General features: G+C 43.0%; 1 protein-coding gene across 13 annotated transcripts in view; it reads right to left on the bottom strand.

Annotated features, from left to right (window-relative positions):
* Positions 1-12,848, bottom strand: part of LOC105686378 (venom dipeptidyl peptidase 4) — a 160,033-nt gene that overhangs the window by 39,598 nt on the left and 107,587 nt on the right. For all 13 annotated transcript variants that reach the window (XM_048652154.1, XM_048652143.1, XM_048652145.1 and 10 more), the window contains 2 exons: positions 11,406-11,500; positions 8,832-8,906 (listed from right to left, as the gene is read on the bottom strand). In XM_048652154.1, coding sequence (XP_048508111.1) covers positions 8,832-8,906; positions 11,406-11,500 — 170 coding nt within the window. The remainder of the gene's footprint in view (positions 1-8,831; positions 8,907-11,405; positions 11,501-12,848) is intronic.

Here is a 12,848-nt window from a genome sequence, read left to right as displayed (position 1 = left end):
AAAAAGAGCAGGGTGAAAAAAAAAAAAAATCGCGACATTGGTATTTCATTCGTTGAAACTTACCGACGAACTGCTAGCGCGACTGCGATATTACCGGGAAAAAAAGCTGACGCTCTTTGACTTTTGATATTCCGTACTTTCGAACAATTTGAATAACTCACTACTTCGGTGTACGGTACGTACAGCCGACTTAAGAATGTAAGTTCTTTATTCGATTTGAAAGCACAATTTCATAGATAGCCCCCCCCCCCGCACACGCGATATTCGATCGCAGAAAATCATCCCTTTGAAGAGCGGCTGCTGGATGAAATAAAAGTTTCAACGACGCCGAAGAAGAATATAAAATTTTCATGGGCATAACGTAACACAAAAAATCTATAATATACAATGTATATTATTTTTTACGGCGAAGATCGATGGAAATGAAAATACGAACCCTCTGTCCACCTGTTGTAATTGTAAATCGTTCGCGTTCCGCGGCGAAGAGAAAATTTCTCTCGCATCGGGGTGCAGGTATTTTCTTTCGAGTCGATTTACGTCATCTTTTTCTTCTACTTCTTCTTCCGCTTCTCCTTCGATCGTTTCTTTAAATTCAAGTACGGTATAAATATATGAAGTTCGGCATTACGGAGTCGATTTTACCGTAGATATAACAGCGAGATATATTTATTCCAGAGCTATTCATTCGTAGCAGCGGCAGCGGCAATTCAGAGATTGCTTTCCAACGAGTGCAACGTGCACCGCCAGCTAGTGAACCCGCGAGTGGTTATATATACATATACACCCGTTGCAATTTGGAATCTTCAGTTGGCTGCACCCTCGATAAATGGACTAGCTAAGTAGTAAGCGTTCGATCTAAAATATATATATATACTATATACGCTTTTCAGAAATACCATGAAAATTCCCTACTTCTCCGCACCAATTTATTCCTTTATCCTCCACGCGTTCGCAACTGCTTCGAAAACGTCCAACGCCGGATGGACGGAAAGGGTGAAAAATAGAAGGAACGAACGAATAACGCGAAAGAAGAATACAAAAAAACACTCGGCATTCCTTCGTCGCTAGCGATACACGTGCACGACTTACGTATCGGTATAATACGTTGGTAACGGTGACGTACGGTTGAAAAAATTTTCAAAGGCCAGTTTTCCCAGTTTTCGAAGTTTATTCGCGAAGCGTAACGCGTCTATCAATTTTAATTCTCCTTTGAGCCTCACGGCGCTAGCTTTTCCTTTACGCCCGTTTAATACGTAATCTGAACCAAAAGAGCGGCGCGCGCGAGCGCGCGCGGGGGGTGGTGTGCGTTATCCTCGGGGTTTTTGACATTGACGCGACGAGTTGTTTCACTGGGGGAGGGGGGGGGGAGGGGGGCGATGGATGGGCTACAAGCACTTTTGGCACGGCTCTATTTTCAACCCTCCTCACTAGCGGGGCGCGCGTACAACGTACGCGCGTATCTTTATAGGCAACATAGTTTTGCCTATGGTACGATACCCACCCAGCTACCGGGGGGTTAACGTGTCCGTAGATTTTCCAACGGAGCTACGATCGCTAAAAGCCCCGTACAATTAAGTGGTATTTTCTGACGTTTTGGCAAATTTCCAACTCGATATACCTGAAACTATGCGGAACGTTTTTATGGCGGTTGATGAAACCCGAACACGGAAATATCCTGTACTAGTAGGTGGATAAATCATACGAATGGAATGGATGCGAAGTTAACGTTCTCAAATCGTTCAAAGGAAACGATTCACCGAAACGATTCAAGTATCGAATAAACTCCATCCGCGATCCGATGATTGCGACTCAAACGGCAGCTTAAAAATGAAAAAAAAAAAGGGAATCTTTTGGAACGTAAATGTTTCAACGTTCATCGGCAACTGCTGTTGCCTCAGATTCTGAAAAATCGTCCGGACGATGCTATCGAAGATGAAAAGTTGGATGAAATTATTTCGACGAGAGTAATAATAATCGCGCGTCGAGGGAAGAGCGGGAAAAATTTTAGCAATTTTTACAATCGATCGCGATCTTTAACAATTTTTCCGCCGTTATAAAATTATCGGAAAATTTCCTATGGTACGTTAAAAAAAATCGTCAAGTTTCGCCAAAACGAAGATAGGTTTTTCCGCAATATGTAGGGGGGTTGTACAAATGTAGGGCTTAATGTCAGGAAAGCGTACATACGTATATACGTATCATACGTGGCATTGAACGGGGACAATGGGACGATAATTTCCGTGGGAATCCGAAGAAGGTAATATATACCAAATCTATATATACCTACCATCCGGATTCACGGTAGGCGGCAGCCTCCGAATTCGACCTTTGAATCGAGTGGACAGAGGCTACGTAGAGTACGTAGGCGTCGTACGTGCCCCGAGTTCCTCCGACGACACGTTTTACCCCTCGGTACGTCGAATCCGCAACTTCGATATCGCGAGGGTATTCAACGATCGAACGATAACGATCATCGGTGGGATCGCGGTACAAGTTGCCGCCAAGTAAACCGTAAGCCGATCCGCAAGCGTCAATTGAAATTTGTCTCGGCAACGGGAGGTAATGCACGTTACGATACGGAGGTGAGCGAGACGGCGAAAAAGCCGGTTAATTGCCAATCTGATAATTGGCTGGCAAACACCGAACGGTTTCCAAGATGGACCGCCGTGTACCACCGGGGGTGACGCGTACACGTATACACGTATATACCGGGATATCGTATACGGGCGCCCAGGCATATGGATATTTACGTGCGAACACTGTCTAAACAGACAAACATACGTACGTAGGTATAGCCGGCTACATGACAGCGGACCGGATAGATGTGAAAGGAAGCACCGTTGCGAACGTAAATGTTTAACCTTCTCTCGGTTATACGGTTGCCTCCTCTTCCAGTTTCTCCGTCTCACACACACGGTTCTCCACGGTTATAAACAATGATGCAAGTCCGTAGGTACGAGACACGGACGCCGCCTACAGTGCGTCAAGTTTGGGTTGCCGAGGGGGTTGGGGGAATATCTTCGGTAGCGAGAAATGCATAACGAGGTATCTCCTGCCTTAAACCGTCTTGATTTGTTGCAGCGGTTTGTATAACTATCGGAAATTTGCTTCGGTTGAGGGTTGAGGGTTGAGGGCCGAGGGAGCGCAAGCCGGTGGTTTTCGCGAACACGAATGAGTGAGAGATACAAGGACGGCGGGTACCGTAAGACGACTACCGAGCGTAAGGGTGGTATAAGGTTAACAACCAACGTACGAGATTGCAACCGAACCGGGGGCAGCTTCTTCGCGTACCGCGTAACTCGCTTATTATTATTACACAACCAAAGCCGACAACCCGATATCGCGTAAATCATCATCGCGCAAGTGAAACCGGAAAAGCCTTCCGGTAAACCGGAAGGAATTCACCCCGCGAGAAGGACCGTAGCTGAGAATTATTGTTATTACCGAACCCTACAGGTTTCGGGATACAACGAAACAAGGGCCTTTTCGTTTCACGATTTCACAAAAATGGAAACTAGATCGTGTGGCAGACGTAGGAAGGAAAAAAGGAGAAAATTGTCGGTGACGTCGTGACCCAAAAATGAATGACAGAAAAAAAGCAAAAAAAAAATTCAAGCGTGCGGCGTCGGGAGTATTTGTTTGTTCGGCGACTTCCTATTTCCCTTTCTTCTTTTTTTCTTTTTCTTTTTTTTTTTGTTGTTCGTCACTTGGATGTTGCGACAAAGGTGATAATTGTTTTGACGCGCGAGTTTTCGATTAACCGGAAGTTGCGATAGTAAAATGGAAATTGAACGCGACGCGGGAAGAGACGTACCGTTGTAATTGTAGAAAATAGACCGTTTCAAATCGAACTGTAACAGGTTTCCTATTATTCAGAATTCGTTTCCGCTCCATGGACCGGAAGGGACGCGAGGGGGGCGGGGGGAAAAAATGGGAGAGTAAAAAAGGAAGAAGAAAAAAAAAAAAAACCATCACCGAGCCTGCGGGAAATTCGCGAAATGACGGAAGGCTGGTTATATCTGTCCAGCTGCGGGGGACGTCTGTGTGCGATCGAATATCGAACGCGTCGAATTGGCGATCGAAAATTTTTTGCTCGGTAACCGAAAACAGAGCGAAATAATCGGTTCGATTTCGGATGTAGAATATAATCTCGAAGTTGAGACGAAATAATTTTTGGATATATTTGAAAAAAAAATAATTGACGAGAAAGAGAGGAAAAAGAAAATGAAAAGAAGACGATAGGAGACGGCGTAGTGGGGGTGACGTTACGAAATGGGAATATCCGTATATATTTTATTGAAATATTTTTCAAGCTTGAGTTGAAAAAAGTTTTGACTTTAAAATTGATTTGCTCAATTTTCTAACACATTGCTTCTTGCGCGGCACACTCCCTATACCCGGGGTACCCGATACCCAGCTGTTGGGGAGTTCAGCTTCAACGGATTATCGGAAAAGCATTTATAACGCCTTCAAATATGAATAATAAATGAAGTTGAAATATTAAAGAGTAAACAAATAAATAAATAAACAAAACAAATGGTAAATTGTTTCTTGACGAACGCGTAGGATGCGGGGTGAACAAAGGAAAAACTCGCGACGATGCGACAACGGTCGATCTCATCCAAACATTTCGTAATTGATCGACGAAATTCGTACGATTCAACTGAAATCGGAACGAAGATCGAATCGACGATATTCTTCGAGGTTGAGACCAAAAATTTAACGAACCGCGTCGTACGAGATGAAATACACGAAATTAGCGCGTTACAAATATCTCGAATATCTTCGCACACCCGTCACGGAAATATCTCGCTTAAATACCTAAACCTATATACGTGCGTAATTTCACGTTGGATAATATCGATTCCTTACCAATACATATATCACCACACCATCCCATCCGCGAAGCATTTCTCTCTATGCCGCTTTGTGTTGGGCAAAAGTTCGGGGATGATTTATTAGCGGGAATTTTTTTTTTTTTTCAAAAATTCTCTCATTTCTTTTTCTCAATTTGAATACCAGCGGCAGCAGCGGTGGCGGCGGAGGCATCACCAGCAGCAGCTTCTATCAACTACCCACCCAAATCGAGTGGGAAATTAGGAATACCCTTGGGAACGGCACGTATATGGTACAACGCGGACTGAAAAACGTCGAGGTAAATATTCATGAATAATTTGAAAAGACAAAAAATTCGCGAATAAAAAGAAAACGAACAAAAAAACACAAAAAAAAAAAATCATTTGATTAATACTCCAAGTGGTCGAGTGCGATTGGTTTGTTTCTTTTTTTTTTTTCTAGTTGCGGTCTGAACGATTACATTGTGGTAAAAAAATGAAAATTTTCGAACGTTTCTCGACGGGTGTGGAAAGTATTTTTTTTGGTAAACAAAAAATGTCGAGCGTTAAAATGGTTAAATTCCTGGGAAATTTAGATGGTTTCTCCAGATGAGTTGGGAGCCGCGCGATAATTGACTTTGAAGATAGCCGAGAAAGTGGTCCTGGGGCAGGTACTGGTTGATGGAGCAATATCATTACCGTATCTAAATTGCACCTACAAGACTAGCAAGTGGTATCCCTGTAGCCTATTGTCTATTCCCGGCTCAAACCTTTGTTGGTATTCAAACAACGACTCGCCCCTATCCTCTCCGCGACGCCCCTCGTGGATCCTCGCTCGCTCGCTTGCTTGCTTGCTTGCTTGCTGCCTGGCTTGCTTCTCCGCCGTACCCACCACCGTTGGAATCTAGATTCTAGATCCTATGGTTAGGAAAATAAACACAAATGAAGCCCTATTCGACAACGTCACGTATTCGATGAGCCGGTTCTGCCATCCCTTCTGCCCCTCCTCCTCCTCCTCATCCTCCTCCTCCCCCTCCTCCTCCTCCGCCTTCCCATCCCCCTCATTCTTCTCGCAATCTAGAGAGCCCTGTTTCTCCCCGGATCCTCTCAATTCGCGACAACATCCTACAAACATATCATCCCCCGTCATCGAACCAACCCCTACGACCGTGTGTCACGGAGAAGGGCACAACGAAGCGATTGAAAATTATCAAAGGGAAACGATAGACCTAATTATTTTTACTCCCGATCGTAACACCCTTCGAACGTAACTTCTCCTTTTCGCTCCCCCCCTTTGTATCGGAATCCTTTGGCGATAAGAACAAACTAACGATACGTTATACGTACAGGTACGTGACGTTGGATCAGCTTTTACTTTATACACTACTTGCAGGGGGTGGTGTTGGTGGTGGTGGTGGTGATGGTGTAGAACAAACTCGTAGCAAATCCTCTGGCATTAGAGAAACCTTGGGAACACGGCGGAAGCGCGGAGGCAATCGAAAATGGTCAAGCGAAGTCCGCGTGTCCGGATACGGAGCAAAACGAAGAACGACGTCTCGGCATCGGGTTTGCTTGTCGGGGATTCGAAATTGCTGACGGTAAAATGTAGCGTTGGTACCGCCGCATAGATTGTTGGCGAGAGACACACTGTACTGGCAAATGGTATACGTGGAACGTACATACGTACCCCCGTACACGCCACTCGGTGTTGAGCTTCCGGTAATACGTAGAGAGCCACGAAACCAGAGACAGGTTTCGCTACCCCCTGCGAATCCGCAGTGCGAAAGCTTCGCCTTCGACGTGGCGTTGAGCCAGTCAAACGGCTAATCCCCTTCCCTCCGTATAACACACACCCTCCACGATATATGCCCACGGGAACGGATTGAACAGTGACAATGTCTGGTCTGGTCTGGTCGGTCGGTTGGTCGGTTGGCTACCTACCCACCTACCCACCTACCTACCTATCTCTCTACTACCTACGGCCAGTGGTCCGCGCGTTCGTAAAGTGGGATACGAGGAGGACACCGCGATGACGATGACGATCGCGATCATTCCAACCGTGCTCCTGATACGTACGACAACGTTTACCGGAGAACGGACGGCGTAATCGTTAGCGAGAAACTAATGCCGCCAGATGGACGGATTTTCTCAAAATCGGATATTCCGCGGATCTCCGGGGGAATTATGGAGATTAACCGAGTATCTCGGTTCTCGGCATTCGAAGGGAACGCGAGAGACGAGGAGAGGAGAGGAGAGGAGAGGATGATTAGGATCAATTGTTGCCGTTAAATAGATTCGACGCACGGTCCGTACGACATATGCCTACAGATCGCACGTAGTTCCTCGAATGGGAAAAAAGGATGACAACGATTTTCCGTACTGCAAAGGTGTACCCGTCGAAGGGTGCGAGTGTAGCCGTTAAATTGCCACTAACGGTCATTGTTCGATTAAATTAGTTTCATTGTTGGCCGGTAAACCGGTGCTGTATAACTTCATCTCGAATCGATACGGAATCGCCGGTAACAATCGCACAGCGGTTTTGAGGTAACGATTCTAAAAACGAGAAAATCAACGACGCCGAAGGATTTCCTTTATTTTTCTTGTCGTCCTTTTTTCCCCCGTCGCAGAATCGTGTCTTGAGTAGAAAAGTTGATGAGTGAGTCGAAAGAGGGACAGCTGAGAGTGAATATTCGATATTCGATGTATATTTCCTATGCCGTGTCCGTGTATATATGTACATGTGTTGACGTTTATGTAAATCTATGTATACCACCTCCGCCCATAGTTCTTTCTTTCGAAAGTTCTGGGTTCAGATCAGCCGCAGAGCTAGCTATACCCGAAACTCTTCACCCTCTTCTTCTTTGAGGTAGAGAAAATTTTGTGTTCGAAACGCTTGAAAGTATTCGAAATGACATTCGGTGCAGAGAATTTCAAACCCGGTGGGCGAGAAGGGCGCGCGAGGCTCCGGTAGAACGGGGGCAGTTTGAAAGCGAAAATTCTATTTACCTTCAAAAAGTACGAGTTTAGGTATAGCCGGTACGTAACGTATATATATATATATATACATATAACGTGTATAGGCGAAAGCGGTGTGGGGAAAAAGGACGCGGAAACACCCGCTCAAAGTACGAACCAATGGGCACCCCGTGACGTCGCTAAACCGTACGGCAAATACTCCGCGTAACTTTGTCATGCCGCAAGCTCCGTTTGAATTTATATTTCGTTATATATATAGAACACGTGTATATCACATGTCGAAAACTCCTCGCGATGTAGGTCCCCACGTGTATATATGTATATATACAGACCACCGGAGCAACATTTGCGCAAATAAATGTACGCCAGAGCTTCCGTCGTGGCGACCTCCGCATTCAATTTTTACTTCCTTTACCTTTTTTTTTTCTTTCATTTTTTTCCAACGCTATTTTTCACTTTCCTTTTTTGTGCGTTGCGCGGTAGAGACAAACGAAAGTTCGCGATACGAGATGAAATAGATTGCGCGCGCTGGTTGATTTTATGCTCGTTTCATTCAAGGTACACGTACGGAGAGCGAAGGAGAAAGGGGGGCGGGGTTCGCGGGGAAGGAGGTTCGGGGTTTGTACAACGAGAGTCATTTATTGCGACTCGGGGTTTAGTGGCCATTTATTGGCATTTGCGGTACGGAGAACCGGCCAACAGGTGAACGTATACGTGTGTACGCGTTCATGTGTCGGACACCACGGCACGGGGTTCGTAAAATCACCGTTTACACTGTCCGCGATGACCGCATAAAGTTGTTCGAACTGGAAAATCGAGACTCGAACTTTTTCAAACGAGTTTAGTTTCGCAACAACAAACACAATTCAACGAATGAATTTCGATACTACCCCCCTCCCCCCCCCCCCCCCCCCTCCCCGCGATGTACGTGAAAACGAGAAATCACGTCGTACACCATTGTACAATGAAATGTAGAGAGAAATTTTTCAATTATCAATAAATAAATCCTCCGTGTCTTACCTTCTGGTAATTCGATGCTAGCAGCAAGTAGTTACGGTCGGCAGAGAGTTTGTAGTCGAAACTGGCGGCGAGGTTCTGAAAAACAGGACGAAAAAACTATTTGAAAAATCATCGAATTGCGTTATTAATCGACAACGTGCGACATATTTTTTTTTTTTTCCACATTTTAGTTTCGATCATTTTCCCGCCCGTACACATTTGGAAAATGGGCAATTTTCAGGGAATAACGTTGACAAAATTGAAACCATGTAGTTGTCAATTGAAACTCCGAAATTGTTTTATTATTCAGCGCCATCCGGTTTGACGAATGATAAAAAAGAAAAAGTAAATAGCAGTGTGGGGTAGCCAGGGGGAAAATTGCTAACTATCATCAGTTTGTTTTTTTTTTTTTATTTTCAACGTCGGTGCGAATATTTTCGAGCGAAACTATCGATACAATTTCACCCCATTTTCTACATTTCTTATCAAATTTATTGAACGAATTTAAAAAAAAGAAAAAAATAAAATAAAACACGATGTTGTAAATTCATTCAATAATACGGACGAAACATCTGCCCCGGGGTGTAGAAGCGAGAAAGAAGATTCCGCGCCTAAGTTTCTTCCTCCATTTTAACAAATTATGAGAACCAGCCGCCGAGAATTGAATTACGAAAACCATTAGGCACCAGGCAACTCCGCGAATAATGAAGAGGCAAAAAAAGGAAAGGGAAAAAAAACTTTTCTGTTCCCTTTTCCCTATATTATACATCTGCAGATATTATACCTCCGTATTTAAAGGAGGAGAAAAAAAAAAAGAACATTACTCCCGAGCCGTATATAAGTGCGTATAATCTTACGAAAAAAACTCGCTGAACAAAATTTAAAGAACTTACGCAACAAACTTTGATTAGAAACCATCTCGTGTTTGTTTGATAAATTTTTCATCTTATTTCGCGTATGTTTCTCAATTTTTTTCTTCGTTAAACTTGTTTCGTTTATAATTAAAGGAAAGCCAACGGTAGGACTGTTAAAGTTTTTCACCTAATCAAAGTCAGTTGAAATCGAGATGTAACGTATTTGAAAAATGACGAAGGAAATTGTAATAATTAAGAGAGGAAAAATTCAATAAAAGACAAACCGTATCCACTGCTATCGGCAGTTGATTTTGTGACATTTCAACGCCAAGTTCCAACGTTAAAACGACAACAAGGGTAGTCGGGCTTTGAGGTTTGGCTTTCGACAGCAGTTTATAGTTAACCCAGAGTTGTTGGACAGCGTATCATTTTACATTAACCGAATGGCTACACGTGTACGTTATATATGTATAATACACACACACACACAACGGAATATTATATATAAAGTTTGAGTCCGATACTGCGACGTGTTACGCGTACATGAATGGATAACTAGATGAGATCATTTTACCCTAACGACTTTGTCGCGCTTATATAACGAAAGTATAAACTTTGCATAACGATATCATATTATGCATATAGTATACATATACAGCGGAGGGAGAGAAAGATAGAGATTTCCTTTATTCTCATCTCATTTTCCCTTCTTCACACGTACACACATACGTATACGTACAATTTACCTACATGGCTATGTATATTAGGATCCCCTATGGCGCCATAACCCAAAAGCTAATTACGTTAATGACGTCAAAATTGCTAATCCGTTCAAACATTAAATAAATATACACCTTGTACGTTTCGCGCCGTATGACGGTGAAAGAAAATGAACTCATTTTGGCTCACAGCCTGAAGATCAGCGAGCAAATCTCCAGCTGCGAATATAAAGGGTGGTAGAAACTAGCGCGATGAGAAACTAGTGAAAATAGTTTTAGAACAAGTGAGAAAAAAAGTGCCATCAACTCCAAGTTAGTCGTTGGAAGCACAAAGCAAATCAACAAAATGGCACCTGCACGAAAATAAAATTAAATCTGGACATATTTATATATAGCTCCAAATTTCATTTCCCTTGAATTATTCAACTCGAGGGGATTTTAAAATTCATAGTTTAACGTGCTAGGTGTGGTTTTTAATTCTTGACTTTAATTCCGAGATTATGGTAAAGTGAAGTTAGAGGTCTTCTTATTCTTTGTATATTTTTTTTCGTTTCTCTCCTTCTCTCTTCTTCTTGAACGCTTTCTTTCCATTTTTTTCTTTTTTTTTTTTTTGCTGACGATCATTTGTTCGCGAGACAAAAATGCAAAAAAAGGAAGAAAAAGAAAGAAAAAAAATACACAAACAGGCGCGAGTGTTCAGAAAATAGTGCAGCAACCTTAAAAAGCATCAAAAGCCTTATTTCGAAGGTTCTCACTCCGGAAAATTTAACAAAGGAAATTTTTAACGCAAAGTTCTCCCTTCAGGAGAGCACGGAGAGAGCGCGGGATCGGATGTATGTATGTAGAGGGAATTTCTTCCTTTCATCGTCTTCGTATATATATATATATTCTCCTTTCTTTCATACTTCGTTTATTTTCTCTCTCTCTCTCTCTCTCTCTCTCTTCTTCATCTCTCATCGTCTTTTTTACGGAACACTCTTATTATTTTCTCTAAGGCCACGTGACCATTATATTATACTCACAACGTTTGTTACCGACAATATCGTCGTCGGCTTTTCACCGGTCACGTTCCGAATCGCCACGTTACCATTCTCGTCTTGGAAGAGCACCTCGTTACCTGTAAGGAAAAAAGAAAAAAAGAATCTAAAAAAAACATTTCATTTTTTCTCTCTTTATTAATGCGGGGCATCGTTATTAAAATTATCCTCATCGTTATTGTCATTGTTATCGCGAAATTTGAGAATATGGGAACAACGAGAATCGTGTAAAAATCTTTTCTTCTCATCTCCGTAGAATCCTTAGACCTACACGTTATTTGTAATTGGAAACGAATTTCTGCAGCCGCGTGCGCGCCGTGTAGGATTTATCGAGTCCCTTCTACTCCGATAATCGTGTAAAGTTTTTCATTAAACGGAATATATCATCGAATTGTAATCTGGATTAAACATCCGCGTACGCACATTCAAGCGCGTACCTCATACGTTCGCGTGGATGTACCGATACGAGATAAATTAGAGAAGGTTTATCGAACAGGGTGGTTTAATATATATACATATTTGTGACGTAGGTACGCACGTACATATATATATATTCCGGTTGCACAAATCTATGAACTGGGTAACGTGACCCGAACCGGAAACACTACCATCCACCGGATATTAGCTCCCCAACTTCCGGTGTCAAATATTCTCCGATCGAAATCGATTATAGCCAGGCATGCGACAACCCGTATAACGCGTACAGGGCGAGTCAAGAGAACTGTCCGAATGGGCGAAGACCGAATTACGTCACGTGATCGCGAGAGCCAAATTTTCCGAATTCTCTCGCTACACATCGGCGGATCGGTTCCACCTCTCGTCACTCGCCACCCTGTACGTTCGCGTATAACCCACGTGTAAATACGTTGCAAAATAGAACCTAACGATAATTCAATGTTTGCCCGTGGAAAAAAAACGAAAAGGAAAATGAATGGTATAAAAAAAATAAAAACGGGAAACATTTGGATTTCGTTCGTACACACGTTACGTGTAAAAGCGAAACGAAAGCTGTAAACATCCCTTTGTATTGGTGAGCCATCGGCAAAGTTATCGGAAAATCTCTCACGTCCACGTCTACTGCGGAGAAAAATAAAAATGAAATTAACAATTCGGACGATTATTTTTTTCATCCCTCTTATATCGCCGTAGAGGACTGAAGCGAGTGACTCTTATTGTTCATCTACTTCGAAACTTTCCGTTGATTATAACATGGAGTTTATCTAGCCGGTAAAATATTCTCCCAGCCAAAGCTCTCCCCTATTTTATTCAAGCGGAGGGATGAAATTTTCTCCCCACAATTTATTAACGCCTACGAAACCCAAAAAGTCGAACAACGCGTCACGAGTGTGTATAAGTAGCGTTATAAAACAAACTACATTGTATATATACTGAATATTTGTGCGTATGTGTCGGCGTTAACGCGAGTCG

The sequence above is a fragment of the Athalia rosae genome, chromosome 3, assembly GCF_917208135.1.
Source record: "Athalia rosae chromosome 3, iyAthRosa1.1, whole genome shotgun sequence".
NCBI classification, from domain to species: Eukaryota; Metazoa; Arthropoda; class Insecta; order Hymenoptera; family Athaliidae; genus Athalia; species Athalia rosae.
Note: the sequence above shows the minus strand (reverse complement) of the source record. Positions and strands in the feature narration are given on the sequence as shown.